Here is a 20793-nt window from a genome sequence, read left to right as displayed (position 1 = left end):
ACCTTCTCCTGGTTGTATTTATGATATTCTAAACATCCCTGATTGCTCTCAGTAATCATTATCTTCGCTGAACTGCTCAATCATATCCAGAAACTACCGTTTTCCTTTATGCCCGTCCGCTTGAAAATGCCTTCTTTTGTGTACACGTCGTGGGAAGGATGTTGTGGGAGTGTTGGCTTTGCAAGAGTTGAATTAAACTAAACCAGACAAAGAGCAAAAAAATAAAATAAAATAAAGGTCACATCCATCAAAGTTTCATACTCCGGGTCTTCCACGGCTGTTTCTTCGTGGGAATTTAGGCGGATCCTAGTAGTTCAAGGAGAAACCAAAGGGAGGAGCAGATTTTGACTGATTACACTGTGAAGCAGTTTAGTGAAAATATCCAGAAAACGTTGTGGATTTGGCTCAGTAAGTACTTCAGCTCTGACAGGAGAACAACAGATGCTTCCACTGATGGAAAGTGCTGAAAAAGGCCTGACAAGCTGCAGGAGACAAGACTATTTATTTATTCTGACAATTATTCTGAACCAGATGAAAGGCATTTTACAGAGATTCACGCAGGGGCTTTTTTTTAAATTCTTCTCTGGAGAACTTTTTTTGTTCGATAAATGAGCCTGGCTAAATGTGAACCTCCAGAAAATCCATTGCAGAAACCTTTAAAAATGATAACACCAAAAGTTCAACTGAATTGTGATTATGGCGAAATTATTTTTTACTTCCACAATTTGATGATCCGACTACAAGTAAAAAATGTAAAGTAGGTCAAGGCAACCCTATCATCTTACAGCCTGGTTCTTTTAGCAAAGTGAACAGGAAATAGTCATGGATTACACCAGGACAACGCCTACTTAATTGACATTTAATGACACAAGAAAATGAAATGAAACAAAGCAGACACAAACTAAACAAATCCAGAAGCCTCATAATGATTATTTCATTTGATTCAGGATCGCAGAATAAGGGTTGCATCTACAGCATGCAAAATATCGGCCTTCAAGGATTGTTTGTTTTGTGGACACTGCTTGGACCGATCAAAGCTTATTCATGAGTAAAAATCGCCCAGTCAAAATCCAGACCTTAATCAAACTGGATCTGTGAGAAAACCTCAAAATTGCTGTTCACAGACTTTTCACATATAAATTGACTGCGACTGAACAAACCAGAATGAGCAAGAATTCAGTCTCAAGATGTGCAAAGTAGATAGAAACATAACCCAAATATTTTGAGACTGCAAGTGCAGTGGAAGGCATTTCTACAAAGGATAATGCACAACACATATGTAGGTTGACAAAAAGTCTAAGGTTGTAAACAGTTCATTCCCACAGATAATTAAACAGAGAGTACCAAAATGATAATAAACAAGTGCAATAAAGATGCACAAAAACATAACCAGGTTTTCTAGGTTTGATAATAACATCCACATAATGCAGCTATAAAAGTTTTTCAGTGAAAATTTGAACAATGCCTAATTTGTAGCTGTAGACAAACAAGCTTTTCCATCAATTATCCTGTGTAACAGTTCACAGTGGGACAATAAACAGGCTCCAACGCTCTCAGTGAATATTATCTTAAAACTTTGATCAGAGCTCAAAAGTCTATAGAGAACACATCATGAATACGTGACTCTTAAAAATGTGTTCACATTGGTATAAAAGTTGTTTTTTTACCTTCTGTGGCATTCCACGAGGTGGCAGCAAGTACACCGAGGTCCTGGGGAAGCTCTGATCCTGAAGACAGAAGGAGTAAAAAAAATTTAGTCTGAATGATTGCCAGATGAAACAGTAAAAAGTGAATTTTATTTTATATGTTGTTGCAGAAAAATACTCCATAGATACATGTGGCGATGGTGTAGGTTTGCTGATGCAGATCAAAGAACTGATTGTACAACAGGGAGCCTATCAGCAGGCCATTTGGTCCTAATGCTCCTTTATTACCAACTGACGACAGAGCTACGTTTTTCATTACAGGAGGCTGAAAATGGGCTTGAGTGTGTGATGCTGCAGGTCACACAGCAAATTAAAAAGCCAACCATGGAAAGAAAAGTCTCCTGAAACAACAGCCTGCACTACAAATGATTCTCAGTTAACATAAAACTCACAGGTGGCATCCCATTGTGTTTGCATGCATCGCTATGTGTTGTTAACACACAATCTCAGTGACAAACATATGCAGAAAATGTAGGCTTGAGCAATTGCAAAGAAAAAAAAATATTCTGAGGACTTAATCTCTACAAATAAATATGTCTGCATTCGTTCCACAAATGAAAACAGAGATTAATAGAGAAATTAGCTTTTGAACTTAATCAGACAGTTTTCAAATTGATTCATGACTGGTCAGTTAAGTCACCCAAAAATCTACCTAACCTATCAGAAATCAGGGTCAGTTTAAACTCTTTTGTAAGCAGGTTTTTTTTTACCGTGGGAAGAAGACCGGGCTTTTTAACGAGGTCAGAGGTAGCACAGAAATGTTTGAAGATATTTAGTAGATAAAGTTTTTCAGTATATGTGGAACTGTGCTGTTCATTGGGGTTGGGGAAGAGTGAGAGAAAGCAAAACTAATAGCATATCACATAAATGCTGAAGTGACTCCAGTAAAATTACTCTTTTGTTTTAGCTTAGATTTGGAAACGTTGACACATAAACCAGAGTTAAGATGAGGATCTAACAAATCTAACTGACACAGTCCATCCAATCAGATGGTTTAAAATGTGAATTTATTTTGTTTTAGTTTAAAAATATTAAAAGCCTATTTTATGGTGACTCCCACAGCGCCTAATATAGATTACAGATGCCTGCTCACAAATGTAAAACTAGTAAAAAAAAATAATAATCACATTCTGATATGTTCTTTTCACTTCACTGCTCTTAACCAGAAACTGTTATTGTGAAAATAACAAATATACTTTCAAATTTGAAATAAATCTTCCATGTGCTGCCATGTAAAATGGCAACACATGGTGAAAAAGTGTGAAATCAATGTTCCTCAGGGACAAACAGAGAGCCCAACTAATTAGGTGATAATGTGTTGGATCACACGTTCTGTCTCGGGGTGGAAACAACTTTGCGGTGGTCCTTGGTGTTAACAAGCTATGCTTCAGGCCTCTACACCTGTCACCAAGGACGTCCGACATCTTGGCAACTGGATAACAACAAGCTGTAGATTCAGTTATGGTGAGCATTGTGGTCCCTGATATCAACAGCGCTAAAGGGAGCAAACTTAACAGCACAGGAGCTCAATAAACTCTATTCCATAGAGTTGATTTATTATCAAATGATGCTGCAGGTTTTTCACAAAGTGTACTGTTGTGTGAGAATAAAAGCAAAATAATGTCTGGTTCCTTAACATGGTTGGTTCCTTAACATGATTTGGTATCAAAGGAAGTTTTGGCCTCAAAGTGAGTCTAATTTTCCTTTTTTTTTTTTTTGTGCTGACAGACTTTCAGAAGCCTCAAGCTTCTCAGTTAACAAAAGACAGAGGAGAAAAGGCGTCGCAGCTCACTGGCTTCAGCAAGGCAGAACAAGTCGAGCGCAACAGCAATATGAGAGCTCAGCAGTCATAGCCGGTGATGGGAAAAGTGGGAACAGAGGGACAGAAGGAAGTACTAATAAAGACAATACAGTAATAATATAGTGGAGGTAATTTGGGAATTTTTCTTTAGAATCCTAGACACAGATGGCAAAAAAATAGTCAATTGAAAAGAGACAATTGGCTTGTTTTTTTCCCCCATCATTATCCATTTTTCTTCTTTCTTATTTGGGTAACTTTTTTTTAACTGAGTTTCTACAGCCTTCGCCCACATCACTGTCCCCCATATGTTTAGCTAGTATGATGAGATGCAAACAAATACAAACAATATACAACTTTATTCAACTGACTGTGAAATAAAATTCACAGACTATGAGAATATACTGCATGTTCAACAGTGACACAGTGCTTGATTTGTGCCAGGAACAGCACCTGTAAACAAGAATATTTTGATTTCCGGATGGTCGGACAGACAGATGGATAGACAGATGGACAGAGAATGCGATAAGTAATTTAAGTCCGATATATTTTTCATTCAGGCTTTAAAAATGCAATGAAATTTTTATTACTCAAGATGATCCCCAAATGTCATGCCTCAGCTCTTAAAAAATATTTGGTGAAGCTTCTCATTACACATTACACAAGGATAAGAAAGAGGAAGTGAGGTTTTATTTAATTTGTCTATATCAATTTTATATCTTAAGTTTCCTGTCCAGTGACTTAAAAGTAATGGAATGTGAACAACTAAGCTTTTAAAAATATTTTTGTTAGATTTTGCTTTGGACGTGAAAAAAAGATCTTACGTGATTTGGAAAGCTTTCTTTCTTATTTTCTTTGCAGATGTTTGCCAGCAATAGTGTGAAAGGGGTTAAAACTGCAATTGGATTTAAGACATCCAAAGTTCACAGAAAGAGAAATGGGAGCAGCCTTTCATCCTCATCCAGCTGCATTTGGCTTCTGAAGATAAAAATCAGGCAGCGACACAAGCTTAAGCACCATAAACCTATCAGATTTTAGTGTGACTTTGCTATGACAGCAACATATGGGAGTCAGAGCTGAGCTCAGGAATGAGGGAAAGGAATTGAGCAAAGAGCATACGGAGCACAAAGGAACGAGAAACAAGAGCAGCATTGGAGGGCAAAGCTTAACCAGAAATCAGAAATGTTCAATTTGAACTGTTATGCATATTGTAGCAACTAATATGCTGTTATATGGTCTGGGGGCTGTGTTGGAGCCAGGGTGGTTGGTGTGGTGAGGAAGACTGATGTATGAGCTCTCCCGCTCTGTTATTAAGGCCTCTCCCAAAGGCTTCTTCCATCCCAGTTAGACGGAACATTGACCTAACTGAGAGGTTATCTGGAACGAGGGCAAACCCAACATGTTTACAGTGCAATATTTCTGCCTCAAAGAGATGAAAGGGACAAATGCACAGAAAATTAGGGATGATAGTTAATTCTGCCTCCCATTTATCTTCATCAGCCATCTCTCTCATCTAATCTTATAAAATGAGATGTTTCTACTTGAGAAATGGTTATTTTCCCATATATCAACCAGGTCATCTGAAGTGCTCCTCATATTTGCGTAAAGGAAACAGTTGAGAATTTAAATGTTGACTAATGTCTCCGAAACAGTCCATTCATAAATAATATAGAGACCGGATCAAACCCACAATTCCTCAGGTCCAAGATATAAAACCAGAGCTATTGCCCTTTAATGAACTATTGGCAGAATAAGGTTTAAGATGATGAAACTTAGTGGAAAATTTCAATCACAGTGAAATAAAACAGATTAATGTTATTGAATATGCCATAATGGGGGGATTCATAGAAAAACCTCCTCCTAAAAATAGAGGACTGGAAATACTTGGAAAGTATGAGTTAAAGGAGAAAAACAGCAATAAGGAAAGTTCTAGATAAACTCTCAGAGAAGACAATTTTTTTTTAGTGACCTCTTTTTTTCAGTGCAGGTTTATATTGGCTGAACCGAGTATAAATCATCATCATGTGGAATGAAAATAGTCAAAAAGGAAAGTGATAACTGACCCATGCCAATTGTTTGCAGAGCCAGATAAGATCGATAAATAAGATCGATTTCAGTTTCTGCCTGCCTCTGATCACCCAATGAAATCCGGCCTGATTGATTTGAGGACTCCTAAAAGAAAATTAGCTGTTGAAGCACTTCTATATGCACAACCGTGTTAAAGGGCACCTTCCCGATTCGGAGGACTTCAGACAAATAATGTTGCACAAAACATTTGGTAAGCAGAAAGGCCAGCTTTTATTGAGTGTTACAAAAACATTTCAAAACTACTTGCAAAGACAAAATATTACCGAGCCATAGCAGAAAAAAATAAGCTCAAGTTATAAGACAAAAACAATCCTTTAAGTACAAACAGAAAGACATAGCTGCACCTGTAGGTTTGTGTACAGGTATCTGTTCCAGGATCAACCGAAGCAGAAACAGATACAAAACCGGGCCCAGTTCAGAACTGTTCACCTGAGGACATCATGGACCACAGAACACAAGAACCAACACAAACACTCTTACACACTCACTCCTGCATCTATCCTGCTCTGTAACCTTATAAGACCACAGATGGAGAGGTGAGTGTGAGTCCAGACGGAGGAGGAGGGGGCAGATAATAGCAGGCTGTGTGACGAGGCACTTTCTGGATCAGAACATCTAAAGAAGACATGACAGAAAGAAAGAGCTCAGACTGGAATACAATGCCCTGTTACAATTATCTGTCATACTAAATTTGATTTAAAAAAGCTATTATAAAAGGTCAGATAACAGTATATGTTGATCAGTTATCCAGGAAATCCTTCAAACTAATGCTTTGTTACACCTAAGACATTATGTTGTTAACTGATACATTTACACACAAAAGATGGAAATGGAATGCAATCCACGGTGATGTGTTGTTGAACTGCTGCACAGCTACCTCAGAGAAATCCGACACATCGTGAAGAAGCTGGAAGTGACACACATCAACAAGTGCTGAGAAGACCTCCTTTAAACAGCGTAAGGGCCATGGTGACAACTGTCACCACCCGCCATTCCTCAGCGCTTCCTGAAGAAAGCCGAGAAACAACGAGCAACGCAACACTCGAGAAACACTGACCCCTCACAACCTTCTGAGGCCTCTGACCTCCAAAAGAGGTGCAAAGATGAACAGATTTACAGCACAGGCTTTTATGGGATCATTAATGTATCTAGAGGCTTAATCAAAATGTTAAACATCATGTCATGGTTTCAATTAGCACTCAGCATAGTAACAAAATATGTTCATGAGAACATTTATGTATCCTGATGAGGCACACCAAGACAGAAACTATACTACATGCCATGCAGAAGAAGAGCAGCTATGGGGGTCTGAATATTGTGGTATTTTGTCAATCGGGTGGAACAAGTTTTAACAGAATTGCTTCTTTAAATAGAAAACAATAAGGACATTATTTGATGGACATCTGATACATCTCTATTGAGAAATGCTGTTTACTTGAATTAGACCTTAATCATGAAACCACTTGGTATTTTTATGATGCAAGAAGACTATAATAAACCCTCAAAAAAGACATTTTAATGAAGGGATTCTCATTTTAATTTAATCTGGACTAGACAACCACCATCCCTTTTTTGCATTGGATGCAAAAAAGGAAAAGGAGGAAAGAGGAAGACATAAACATGTCGAGACTTTACTCTAACTGCATCTAAACTCAAGAACAAGTCCAGATCTATCTTTTCACACACTTTGAACAGTTTATCAGTTTCACGCTGGTTTCTTTTGATGTGATGCTCTGTTCTTATACATTTTAAGGAGCGTTGTGAAGCTTTCACATGGTTATAATTTAAATTAAATGTTGGATTTACCCCATCTTGTCATATAGTAACTTTTTACTGATAATTCTTTAAATGAATTACCAGTACAAAAGAGACACATTACCACAAGTATGGAATTTGTATTTAAATCTATTCTGAATGTAGAAACATGGCGGTAAAGCTTGACCTAGCATCTGTTTCCTGATGTAGGAGCCTCTACTGCTCCTGTGAGGCTCTGCAGTTGAGGCCACGGCGATCTAAAACGGACCTGGTTAGTCAATTTTTGGGTGAGGCTCCACTTGGCTCCAGTTACCAGTGGTGTAAGCAGACTGTTGAGGAATGTGCAACAGCATGTTGCCACCTACTGCGCATCTCATCAGTTTTCACCTGACAAGGCCTGGTCGGAGATGTGTGAGCCCAACCACTCATGTCTCTATATAAACCGTTTCACTTCCAAAGCTGACATATCGGGCCTTGAGAGCCTGACGTAATTTCCAGCGGCTGTAGTTTTTCCTGCCCATGCATCATGAAGAGAGTCATCACACCTGTATGTTTGAAGAACATTACTTGCTAAGCTGGGACTAGAAGTATGTTGGAGGTTTTGTTTTCCCCTGGGTTGAGATGTCCGTCACAGGTCATGAGTGTCAAGGAAGATTTAAGACCTGAAGCCAAAGTCGGTCAGACTGTCTGAGTGCAGGATGGGGATATAGACATCTTTCTTGACGTTTTGTGCATAACTTTTCTGTAAATAAGTTATTGTGTATGCCAACAGACTGAATGGTGTGAATAGGAAACATGCCATGTTAAATCCCTGCCTGCTCATGTGTGAATGCTCTGGGAAACCAAACCAACAACATACGCTCTATGTCTACACTTCCAAGATTCCCTGAAGGTGAAATCTTGAAATGATGTTGACAACTGAGACGTCTAACATGGCAAAGACAATACTGCTAGATTAACAAAAAAGCTTGGATGACCAGGAGGTCAAAAGTGAAGTAAAGAGTGTGTTATTTTTATTTAGAGTAATTACGGCTTACAGACAATAAAAACCCCAAATCCATTTTTTATGTATTTATCTTTTTATATCGATTGCATGAAACCTCATATCTCAACTTTCTCTTATTAAACCTCTATGGCATGACTTTTTATTTTTTTGGGGAAAAAATACATTCCTGGATTTTTTGGGAGCTTGGTGGTCCCTAATTACATATCAGTCATCAAATCGGACCGTGACACCTCCTGCAATCAGATTTGGGTTTTTGCCTCAGGGCAACATTGTGCTACAAGAGGTCTAAAACACAAAGACTCTATTGTGATTATGAGAAATGAAATACATATCAAATAAAAACTAGATTAATAAAACTTTTTTTTCACAGGAATAAATCAGATATGGTTCAAACTCACTAAATATAAAAGAAATAAATAACGTTCATTAATGAACGCTACATTTCATCAGCAAATTACTAAAATGAGGATTTGTGTGTTTGCATGCATGTATGTTTGGCAGAGTTAGAATCACTAAGGATTTTGGCATTAGTCTTTTTCCCTATTATATGTAAAACATTAGGAAGGAATTCAGTTTTTTTCTCCATAGCCCAGGTAATTTGGCTGATATCTCCGGTTAAGCAATGGCTTAGTGAGGCATGAGAAAGTTACAGCTCATGATCTAGATAAATCAATGCATGTCAAGCACCTGGTAAGCATCTCCCCCAAATCCCGGAATAGGCTTTGCCTCAAAATCTTCCTACAAACTGTGCTTATTCCTGTAGATCATGAAATATTTCGGACAACATTGTTTTTCTTCCACTTAACTTTTCTTTATCTGGCCCGGACAAAGTAGTCTGTAGGCAACCAACTTCATTGGTCTTTTGTGGCACTGCTGGACAAACATCAGATCAGTAGCCTTTTCTGGGATTGGATCTTAGAAAAAGGACAACATTTCTGTGGTAATTTTGTTTTTTAGGTGAACAAGTGTTACAAACTAGCAAAATTTAAACGTTGAGTTGCTATTCGCTGTGTGCCTTAATCAACAAAGTGAGCATAAATAAACATTAAAAATATCAATTTGTGTGTAATAAATAGAGAACATAGTATAAGTTTGAATTTTTCACTATATTATTGAAAATAAGGCCTTTTCACTCCTTCTCATGTTTCTTAACATATTATTTTAAGTATTATTGCAGGTAATTTCCTAATATCCATTTCTTCGTAAATGCTGTTCAAAGAAGAAATAAAGTGAAATGGAGGATTCTCCCATGTGGTAAATATAGATTTTACACACAGAGCCACAACTCATAGTTGTTTGGGAGTGGTGCCATAAACATGGAAAGAAACTGTGCCCTAAAACTTATTTTGGACACAGAATAAAGAAAAAGAGACATTGTGGTTTGTTCTGGCAAGCACTTTAAGCTGACATTAGTCATTCTTAGAATAACTGAAACTCTTAGCAATTAGTGGGTTGAAGTGCTGCACTGAGGCCAAACAGCAGACAAAATCTGAATAAAGAAGACCTAATTTGACATTTTATTACAATGCGTCATTATAAGGAAAATTTAACTAAGGTGGCTGGTTAATGTTTTCATTAACAATCATTGTAAAATTCACAAATTTGTTCACTAAACAAAAGTGGGCTCAGTGTGATGGCTTCAAGCTGCATTAATACAATCTGGATAATTCTCAGATGCTTCTGGGAAACTGGGTGTGAGACATCACGTCTCCATTGAGTCAATTGAGTCAGCTCCCAATGCCTGACGTTAAAGGATAGTCTTAGTCACAAGGAATCCAGGAGTCCAGGACACCAGGACTCCGGAAAAGAAGGGGATTGAGATAGGGATGCAGTGAGTAATTGATTTGTATGAAAACAACAATCTGAACAGATTTACAAAGGAATAAATCTGGAGAGGCAGACACAGTAAGTTCAGAATGCATGAAAAATTCCAAGAATGCAACAACAACAAAAAAATCTAATCAATAAATGCACGCCGTGTCATTTTGGCTCCTTGATTTTTACGGCAGGCATTGGTCTCTGGAGCAGTTTTTGAGAAAGCTGCACAGTACGCATCTGGCAAACAGAGAACATCTGAGCATTTGCAGCACAGGCTCATCTGTCAATCACACAGATGTTCTCTGCAGGAAACGTCTACTTGTCACAGGTCAAGAAAATAAGCATCGGCATTCCTTGACAAGTTTGGACTAAGAAGCGGGCAGGTAATGAGGAAGACAGGAGGTTGGAGGAGAACGGAAGATTCAAAGAGGGGTGGAAATCAGGCAGAGTGACAAATTCGCAGAATCGGCATCCAAACAGGAAAAAGTTTGAAGAGCCAGCAATTTGCAGTGTGGGAATTCAGAATGAGATACCACAAGTAAGAAAATAACCATGTGAACTAAACAACTGGAAGCACAATAAATTTATATACAAACAACAAGGAATATCAAATAAAATATGAACCTAGAGATGACTCATTTACCTCTTTTGTTGGTCAAGATTGTCATATTTTACAATTACCATTTTAAAAGAAAATTACCAATAAACCATATCCATTTCTTGCCCTATTAAAAAGGATTAGGATTCAATCTATCCAACAGATGAAAGCAGAAAAAGGCTACTGATGTCAAACAGGGTTCAGAAAGAAAAAGAACGTTGGCAAGTTATGACCAAAGTCAAACTTTCTGATGTGTAGATTTTCTTTTGCATACCAATAGCGTTGGAAAAATGGACTACAGCAGAGGCAAAGACACCTGGCTGGATCTGCTTAGTTTTCAAAGAAAGCCAAAAGGGGACCACATGATGTGAGGATGAAAAAAAAGGGAAAACGTAGAAGAAATGTCAGACATGTGAAAGTAATAAAACTGTGGAGAACATACAGAGTAAACTAAACAATGTGGGAAGCTCATTGAATGGAAACACTGAATTGACTATTTGATGTGTTTTGGGAACTATTGGTGCATAAAGAGGAAAAGATCATGGAAACAATTCTGAAAAGGGGCAAAGGAGAAAAAAGAGCAAAATGTCTTTATGTATAATATTTAGGGCAAATATACTGAAAGACTTAATTCAGTTTTTTGCTGGCAATAACAGCACTTTGTTTATTTTGACAAGAGTCTGTCTGTGAAATTTATCCTCTGTTCTCTGAGCTTCCCCTAATAAGCATTTTATTTCACTATAGGTCTGGTGCGGAGGCTGACTCAACTCATCCTGGAAAGCGTTCAGAAAACTTCTCCACAGTCTCACCACATTACTGATTAACTCATTTTCCCTCAAACACCTTTTATGACCTTTACACCTCAAACACAGTCAATAAAAAGAACAACAGGCAGATCAGAACAGGAAGATGCCACATGGATTAGCTCATTTCCAGCTTAGCTCATTCGGTTTGAGTGCGGTCCAACTTACTTTCATGAGTGTAACATATGTTCTATGTGCATTTTTGTATAAGTTTTTATTGACTGTTTAAACTTTTACAACATCTCAACTTGTCCTATCAGGAAACACTTCTTGCTTAAAGTGCATCGCTGTCATTTACAGAAAAGTCATGTTGCATAACTTTTATATAAGACCATTTTCAACTATATGTGTATTGCATCTTGCCTTGCAGTGCGCACTCAACTTTCCAATAACCTCACATGAATCTACAAGTTGAAATGTCTTCTATTTAATGTCAAACAGAAAATTTCAGTAATTAGCCAGTAAGATTTAATGTTTCTTTTGTTGCACGTTATATTAGCGCTTAATATACATGCAAATCGTAATATTAACCTCTTAAAACTACAATCTAACTTTTCAATAATATTAATACATTACAGATGGCTGAAAACAATACAACAAACTACTTCATAGTTAATTAGTAATTGTTGAGGATGTAGTGAAATCCTGATGTACTAGCTGGTACCATGTCCAAGCTACATTAAAAGTCAATAAAATTTATGCAGTGCACACAGCTGTGTAGAAAGTATTTTCCCAGATTTATTCAGTTTTTGGCTTTCTTTTTTTTGTCAGATTTCTGTTTCAGTCAAATTACTTTTAATACTCTACTGAGTTTAAATGAGAATTTCTCTTTATTCCAGAAAAAGAAACAACCAAAAGAAACTTTATGTAACAAAGTAATTGTCTCACTTGTTAAACCATGCATTTGCCATGATTAAGCACATTTTCTTTCAATTACATTTTTCTGTTAAATTTTTTCAGCCACAAATAATTTCTAGTGATTCATTAAGAGACAAGTCAAATGGAACCTATTTGACAAATGCATACTGAAAGATTTCAAAAAACATCACATGACACCCCAATCTAAAGAAATTTAAAAACAGATGAAAACCAAATTTATTTACATCTATCAATCTGGAAAGCGTAGCAAAGCCTTTTTGAAGGCTTTGGGACTCCAGTAAACCACAGTGAGAGTCACACAACTTCAAAAGGAGAAAACATGGAGCAGTGCACGCTTAAATTTAATTGCAACACTGAGGCAAGATCTAAAACTCTCCAAAGTGGGACTGTTTTTGCCAACTCTTATAAAACAATTTTTAAGAGAAGGCAAAAACTCTTCACCAACAATGTAAAAGCTACATTCAGTTGTCATAAACAACCGAGGTCAGCTGTTGCTGCCAAGAATCGCTATATGATGGCTCTGACACGTTGGAATGGAACATCCCAGATAACGGGTGTATGCATTGCTGCAGAATCAAAAGTTAATGAAAACATTTAACCACAAGCAACATACTTGTGTTAAAGTCCAGTATGTTTGGTACAAAACAAAATGTGTTCACTCAGAGTCTGAATAGTTTACTGATGATAAGACCACATTAACCATTTAAGAGACGATTCCAGAATTGCGGTCTACGAGGACGAAAGAGTGTGAAAACCTTTATAATATCACCTTTTAAATGCAGTGAGGTGTGTGAACATGGCAGCAAACTGGAGCCATGCTGGGCTTCATTAGGCCTGTCCACCCATCATTGAGTGAAGCAGTGACTCACCTTGCATCTCGGTGTTGTAATAGGCGACACATGCAGCCTTAAAGCTCTTCTTCTGGCCCTCCCTGCGTCTTTAGGTCAAAACAACAGTAGGATCAAATGTTTGCCTCAGCGAATAAAACTGAGGCAAACAGAAGAAGAAGAAGGGCGAAAGTAAACTAGAGGAGCATCAAAAGTAACATTCTTTCTTTTATTCCAAATGTTTACTCTTTTCCGCTCAAGAGAGCAACGCACATGCTGCGTCTATTCAATGCCACTGCAGGATTTCCAGTCTTCCAGGGCTGCCCCCTCCAGCATTCTCTCTACTGTACACATTGTCTCTCTTTTAAATGCATTACACAGTGCCCCGGGTCCTTTTCAAAGCAATAAAGCCACGATGGGCTCAGGTCTGGTTCATGCTAACATAAACAATCCTCCCTGTACTTCAAAAGGCAAACAGAAAGAGAGGCTGAAGAATGGGCTGCTGGTCTTGTCGACAGTGTCTTCGTTTGTGATCCATGGTAACAAACCGAGCTTGGATCCAAACAGTGTGCATAGCTTTCAACAGTTTATCATGACTTTAAAACAACAATGGAAAATATTCTAATACCTTGAGTCTTTGATGATTCAATTACAGCATAGAGTTCTGGAGTTTCAGAATCATTTCTCAGGCTTGTAAACTTTATTATGGAAGGCATTAAAAGGCATTATGTAAAGTGGGGGAACCCATCTCAGCAGGGTCTCTTCAACAGCACAAGTGAATAAATAAAGAGAATGAAACTAAAATGATATGGTTATTATTATTGGCAAAGATGTGTTAAAAATGAAATCATTTTTTACTGTCGTGGCAAAATTCAGACTAAAAACACTTTTGTCAATTGGGGTACATTAATTCATCCCTCCATTGTCTACACTACATCCTGGACAGGTCACTACAGGGCAACACAGAAACACACAGGATAGACAGCGATGAAAACACACACACACACACACACACACACACACACACCCACACCCACACACACACACATACCTAAGAGTAACACATTAACCTAACAAATCATGTTTTTGAGATGTGAGAAGAAGCTGGAGGACCAAAACAGGAAGCACACATACATGTGGACAACATGCAAACTCCATACAGAAAGATCACCGACTAAGATTCAAAGTAATGACGCAACAGTGTGATGCTACGCCACCTACAGCCACACATTGGTAATGCTACACCACCTACAGCCACACATTGATTGAAAGAGGGTTTTAGGAAAAAACATGTTTTGACATAAAATCTTTTACTACACTTGCTGGCACTCAAGCGGCTTTGTACAACCTCCTTTTGCAAGAGCTCAACACGTATTCTTCTACTATTATATTTACAAGATTAGTCTCTCTAGAAGATAATCCTGGATAATCTCTTGTGCACCACGGCTCCACAGATTTCACTGAGAATTTAGATTTTGGGGCCTGGAATAATCTTGGACGTGGTTCAGGCAAACTAATTCTGACTTAATTTGGGTTTTTAACTGGCTGACGGACCTGATGATTGGACAGTTTCTGTCTACTGGTAGCATCCAAACTGACAATCATATTTTTGCCTGCGGGAGGAAGCCAGAGTACCAGGAGAGAACCCAGGCATGCAGACGGAGAACATGAACCCTATGAAGAAAGACCCAAGGTTATAATTCAAACCCAGAACCTTCTTGCTGAAAGGCAACAGTTTTACCAACCATTGTGTCACACCCCACCTGGTGTTCTTGTTACATTAATCCATAATCTCATGTGAACAAAGGACAACGTTACATTTAAAGTTGTAGAATGAAATAACAAATTCCACATGGTCATATTTGTTAAAATAGGATACAAAAGTCTGTTTCTTCATGCTATTGAATAGTTTTTGTGTAGACTGGGTGACTGGTTCAAAATGGTTCAAAATGTCTCTTGCTGCTTTACTTCTTTAACACTGAGCTTTGGAGATGCTCTTTACCCTCTTTTTTTTTTACCATCCTTCTCACTTTGTAAAGCAGAAAGGGAAACTTGTATCTTTGGTCAACTTTGGTAATTTTTGCTCTTCCGGTACATATCATCAAGAAAGACTGGCATCTCTAACATAAATGAATAAATGCACTCAAAATTACACCAAATATTTTTTTTCTTGTTTTGTCACGTGAGATTATGATACATTACATGCCATCACCAAGGTGCCAATAAATATCCAGGGTACAATAAACTTCAAAATATGTATGATCATAAAAAGAGGTCCATCACTTATCCTGAGGTTTTCTATGTGTGTGTATGTGCAGGTAGGTTTGCTGTATAGCTGCAGGCTGAAGGCAGACAGCACAGACGGTGAAGTGTGTCATAGTTCACATCTGGTGGATGGGCTCCGTTAGCTCCGTCTGCCTGCCTGTTATTATTATACAGTACAAATCCTTTGAACTGAGCAGCCACTGCTGACAATCCCCAGACTTTAACACCACCAGCTTGTTCCAGATTTTAAAAAGATTTTCATTCTTACTCAGTAAGAATTTTTTTTAAAGTCAGGCTGTGCAGTTTGACTTTAAAAAGGAATAGGATCATTTTAAAACAGAACAGCAGGCTGAAAACTTGGAAATTTCAGAAAATCTATGCTCCAAGTGAGCCATTCCAGCTTCTTCCAATCCCAACAAACAGTCATATTCAACATAAGCCATTACAAAGATGATGGGGTAATTTTAGAGCTAATGAGAAAGTGTTTATTTTGCTTCACAAAAAGCCCCAGATCCACCCAACAACACTTTCTTTATGTGTCTCTGCCATCACTTGGTGTGGAACAACTTTCATTTATTGACAAAGTACTTAAGACACTTTTAGATAGACACAAGACATCACAGTCAGAAAATTCAGCTGTTGATCTGGCAGAAATCAGTGGGTTAAAAATTATGGGACCATTTAGCTCTTCATGCTTTTCCTGCAGTGAGGCAGTTGAGCTTCTTCAGCAGAGTCCTCTAATGGTTTTAGACATAAACATACAAGATATTTAAAGTTAATCTGAAAAACTTCCACGACTGCTTGTTTCCCATGACAATAAACTGGATGGGTTTAAGAGACCCACCGCCCCATCCTCCCAAACTGGAAAGTATTAAAGTGAGTTATCTTTTCTTTTGCAGCAATAAAACACTATATGTCCCTTTTGGACAAGGGTGTCATAGATCTGTAACCAAATTACATTAGAAGTATCATCTGCCAAAGCCACAAGTACTCTATAAAATATCCTGCTTTACTTATCTGTCTGTTTCCACGCAACGAATTTCTTTGACATCTTGCTTAGGTGTCTTGGTGCTTTCTCCATCAGTGAGCATTTTTCAGGAAAGAAAATCAGAATCAGGCAAACAGTAATTGCAATTTCAGTCTCTGCCAGCATTTTAAATAGGGAAAAAATACAACCAAATAAGATTAATATGAACATATTTTTATATAACCATGACATTAGTGTTTTATAACTTTAGTTGAAACAGGAATGTTGTTGCTTTTCTGCTTTAAATAAATTCAATTAAATCATTTCACACATCTTTGCAATTCTTGATATTGATATTGTGATTTTTTACTCAAAAATTATTATAGTGTGAGAATCTCATACTACAACAGTATTTTAACAAAGCAGGGAGGTAAACACATTATAAATGTAAAAACAAAACAAAAAAAAGTTTGAAGTAAAACAGAACAGAACCAAAAAGAAGAAAATTGTTTATATGTCACAAATAACCACTTGGCGATTCCAGCTGCAGCCCTCCACAGACCAATCCAGGACAGCATTTGTGAACTGTAGATTTTTTTTTTGTGCAAGTGTGCAGCTAACATTTTTCAGGGTAGAAAACTAGAATGAGGAATTCTGGGAAAACTAAGGAAACCAAGTCTAAGTAACCACAAAATGCTGTGAAACAAGCAGATGCAGAGGGAACAAACACACAAGCACAGGCACATAAAACATCTTTTGTGTAACAGATCTGTTATTTCTCTGCAGAGGGGAGATCACAATAGAGTTTAAGCATCGACATATGTACGGTGCAGTGTCGAGCCCCTGATTTAAATCATTTGCAGGCTTAGGCTCTCTAAATGCTCCTTCTTTGTTTGATGAAATGCAATCTGATCTTGAGTCCCTGAGTTTTCTTTCATTACTCGCCAGTCAACAGACAAGTAGGCCAGACTGACTATGAACTGTTCTTTTACTGCTTTATTAGCTTTTGGTAGAAACTGCAATTCTGGCATGGTACTTTTCTCCGGTAAGAGTACGATGCTGCCCTTAATAAAAGTGCAACCTCATCACAACTACATCATCCTGGCTGATAGAGCTCAGTGTTGCCTCATTTATTGTAATGCATCTGGCACATATGGTGCATGATGTACTGTGAAGCACATTGTGACTGCTCTTTGAGAAAGATGTTACATGGAAAAAAAATAACTTAATTTCCAGGCCTTCATGCTCCGCTGGCAGCAAAAACAAGATCTCACAAACCAAGAAAAACAAAAAACAATTCAGGCTTTAAAAAAGGTGCCAAACACTTCGAAAGTATGGCACAGTAAGGATAACACATAACGAGTTTGTTGAGAGCAGTGATAGATAGAAAATCTAACATGCCTGTGATAACACGCCTTTGTTCACCTAGGATGCAACTGTCTTTCCCTGTAGAAGCTTTCATGGAAGCATCGACATACGTCGATCATGGAAAGCTTCCTGTAGAAGCTTTCCATGTTTATGCATCGACATATAGTTAGGAACTTCAATTATAACTCCTAGATATCTTTGAGGCTAGCTTGTCTTAGAGTTCAATCTTTGTCAAGGTCACTGCACAAGCAAGCTATTAACAAAGACCGCTGGTAGTCTTTTGCTCTCAGAGCAGATGACAAAGCAAAATCACTAGACACAACTATGACCATATGCCCTTTCATTAAAACTAGGCTGACCGTGAGATAACGCAGCTGGGCAGACATATGAAAGGAGATGAACAGAGCTTTGTCTCATCTGCTATGTTAAAAAATAAGAAAATTATGTGGATGGTTACTATGGAAAAGCAGAGGAAGAAAGTTGTGTTACTAGAGACCAAGATGTTTCTCCAGAGTAGCATTTAACAACTTTTGATCTAAATGATCCATCACTGCTACAAATCCACAGGAATTCTGAGCTTGCCTGGTGCCTAGCAAACAAACATTGTGTTTTCCTTTTGGCTCAGTTGTCTAATCATTTGCACATGAGGGGAGGAACAACCAAGATGGAACAGCAAAGACTGAAAGATAACATGGAAAGAATGATACCCTTTCTATATTTCAATCTTTCAACAAGTTGGAGTAAGGACACGTAAGAAAACCAAAGAAGACACTCAGCATTAACGAGCAACTAAAGGGGCAAAATGCAGCCAAAGATCTGCACAGAAATGTTGGGAGGGCAAATGTTAAGACGCTCACTGAGAAAGAGGACATGACCAACGCAAGACAAAACTGCTAAACAAAAGAAGACAGATCCATATTATTGTGGTGGTGCTGCTGCATCTGACAGTTGGGTCACCTCTTAAAAGCTAACACTGGTCCTTCTGAAAATGTAGTGTGTGTACAATATATTTGAAAGCATAATTGAGCAACCATAATTGTGCACTGGGATGTTGTAAAAGCAGTTTAAAATATTGCACAGTAGTTAGATCTACGACTATATTGCATTGCAGGATTCTCCCCACATCTTTCTTCTTTTTTATTACTTGCATGTCTGCCGCGTTTCCCTTCTTAGCACAGTGATTCACGAAGGAGAAATTTCTTCTCTTTTTTATTGTTATTCCTTCATTTTATTAGACAGTTTACTCCACAATTGTGCAAACAGTCAACATACTTCAGGTTCTGGAGTTTCATGTGCAACGGTGGTCCAACATAGTTATGAATTCTACAGAGTCGTGCAAAATGCTAAATATATTAACAGAGGTTCACAAAACTATTTTCATTTTCTCTGCAAATGTAGACACATCTCATATCTCAGAAGATCAACCACAGATGTTCACCACAAAGGTACACATTATTGCTTTCGTTATATTTGAGGGCTTTTTGTGCAGCCAAATCCAGCAAACCTAGAGCGATGCTAACATTAGGCAATGCATAACAATACTAATTCAGATTCAGTTAACTTTTGGGCATCAGTTCATTACTGCTTGGAATCAGTTGGTATTAAGGTTTACCATCAATGACTCATCATGACTAGTCAGTAACCTCTAGTCACACCATCCTTCATTCGCCATGTCTTACTTTTGATTGTTTTCAACAGGTATGAAAAGGTCAGATAAATAAAACAAAAAATACCTGCCATCTCCTCAAGAACAATGTGTACCCCACCATTAGGACATTTTGTCAAACCGCCAAAAGAACAAATCAACGGGGAGCTGACTTTAGTAGTTACCAGGAAACCTGAACAGCACAGCAACATTTCGTTCTTTGATCCTATTACAGCTTTTACTGCTCGACTCTGACGAGCAGTAAACTGGATTTAAAATTGTTGACACACTTTTCTGAGCTTCCAAGGTTGATGAAGTACATATATGATTTAAATAGACATATAAAAAACTTTTGGAGTTAGAAATCGCAATTGTAGTTATTCTTTACATATCATTTGAAAGGCACTTTCAAATGTTACCTTCTAATCGTTTTTTGTTTAGATCATGTTCTTCCTCCTTCCTCACACACATTATATGAGAGCACAGTTTAATGTAGTTAACAATGAAATGGCCTTAATAGACAACTAATCTCTAATTAACATGTTTAATATTAGCTTTTTATTATATTGATTGCTAAGATTTTGCAAGTCTGTCTTTGAACTTTTTTGAACATTTCTTATAAACAGAACCATTGCATTGGTGCTTCTAATGCATATCCGAAGAATAAATGCATCTCTGCATGTAAGTAAGTGCCAAACCATAAAATATTTAGCTGACAGAGAAAATCTGACCTTCTCTTTACTGGGTATTTTTACAAGGTCCTCTGACTATTAGGCTTTTCACGTTTGAATCAATTTTCCTGAGCCTTGTGTGTGTGTTTTATGTAACATTTACCATCTCACAAGTTACAGGTATGCAGAAAAATTCTGTTACAGCCACCAAAGGGCCAAACTATAACACTGATCACCTCTAAGAACAACACCCGTAACAAAAACAGTGTTGGACTCGCACCATTAGCAGCCATCAAGTGCAAAATAATGACACAGCAAATACAGAAAACTTGTTTTGCAAGAGTTATTATAAAGTAATCAGCGTTGGCTTCTGCCCCACTGACCTCCTATACCATAACGTTCACCACTGCTTAGTGTGTTGGGCTTTCCCTGAAAGGTTTTATAGCTGATCACTGGTGCACATCAAGCATCAGTGGAAACCTAATGCTTGTATAATGCAATGCTTAGCAGGGTAGTTTGTTTGTACTCTGAAATATACAGAAACTGGTGGCCCCGAGTACTTCTCCATGTTTTATGTGTACTTAACATAAAATGACCAA

General features: G+C 37.7%; 1 protein-coding gene across 1 annotated transcript in view; it reads right to left on the bottom strand.

The window, feature by feature from the left end:
- Positions 1–20793, bottom strand: part of ror1 (receptor tyrosine kinase-like orphan receptor 1) — a 143376-nt gene that overhangs the window by 45815 nt on the left and 76768 nt on the right. The window contains exon 2 of the mRNA XM_055048712.1: positions 1668–1727. Coding sequence (XP_054904687.1) covers positions 1668–1727 — 60 coding nt within the window. The remainder of the gene's footprint in view (positions 1–1667; positions 1728–20793) is intronic.

The sequence above is a fragment of the Poeciliopsis prolifica genome, unplaced genomic scaffold (genome assembly GCF_027474105.1).
Source record: "Poeciliopsis prolifica strain line A6 unplaced genomic scaffold, Auburn_PproV2 SCAFFOLD002, whole genome shotgun sequence".
Taxonomy (NCBI): domain Eukaryota; kingdom Metazoa; phylum Chordata; class Actinopteri; order Cyprinodontiformes; family Poeciliidae; genus Poeciliopsis; species Poeciliopsis prolifica.
The sequence above is the reverse complement of the archived record's forward strand: the minus strand, read 5'-3'. Positions and strand labels throughout refer to the sequence as shown.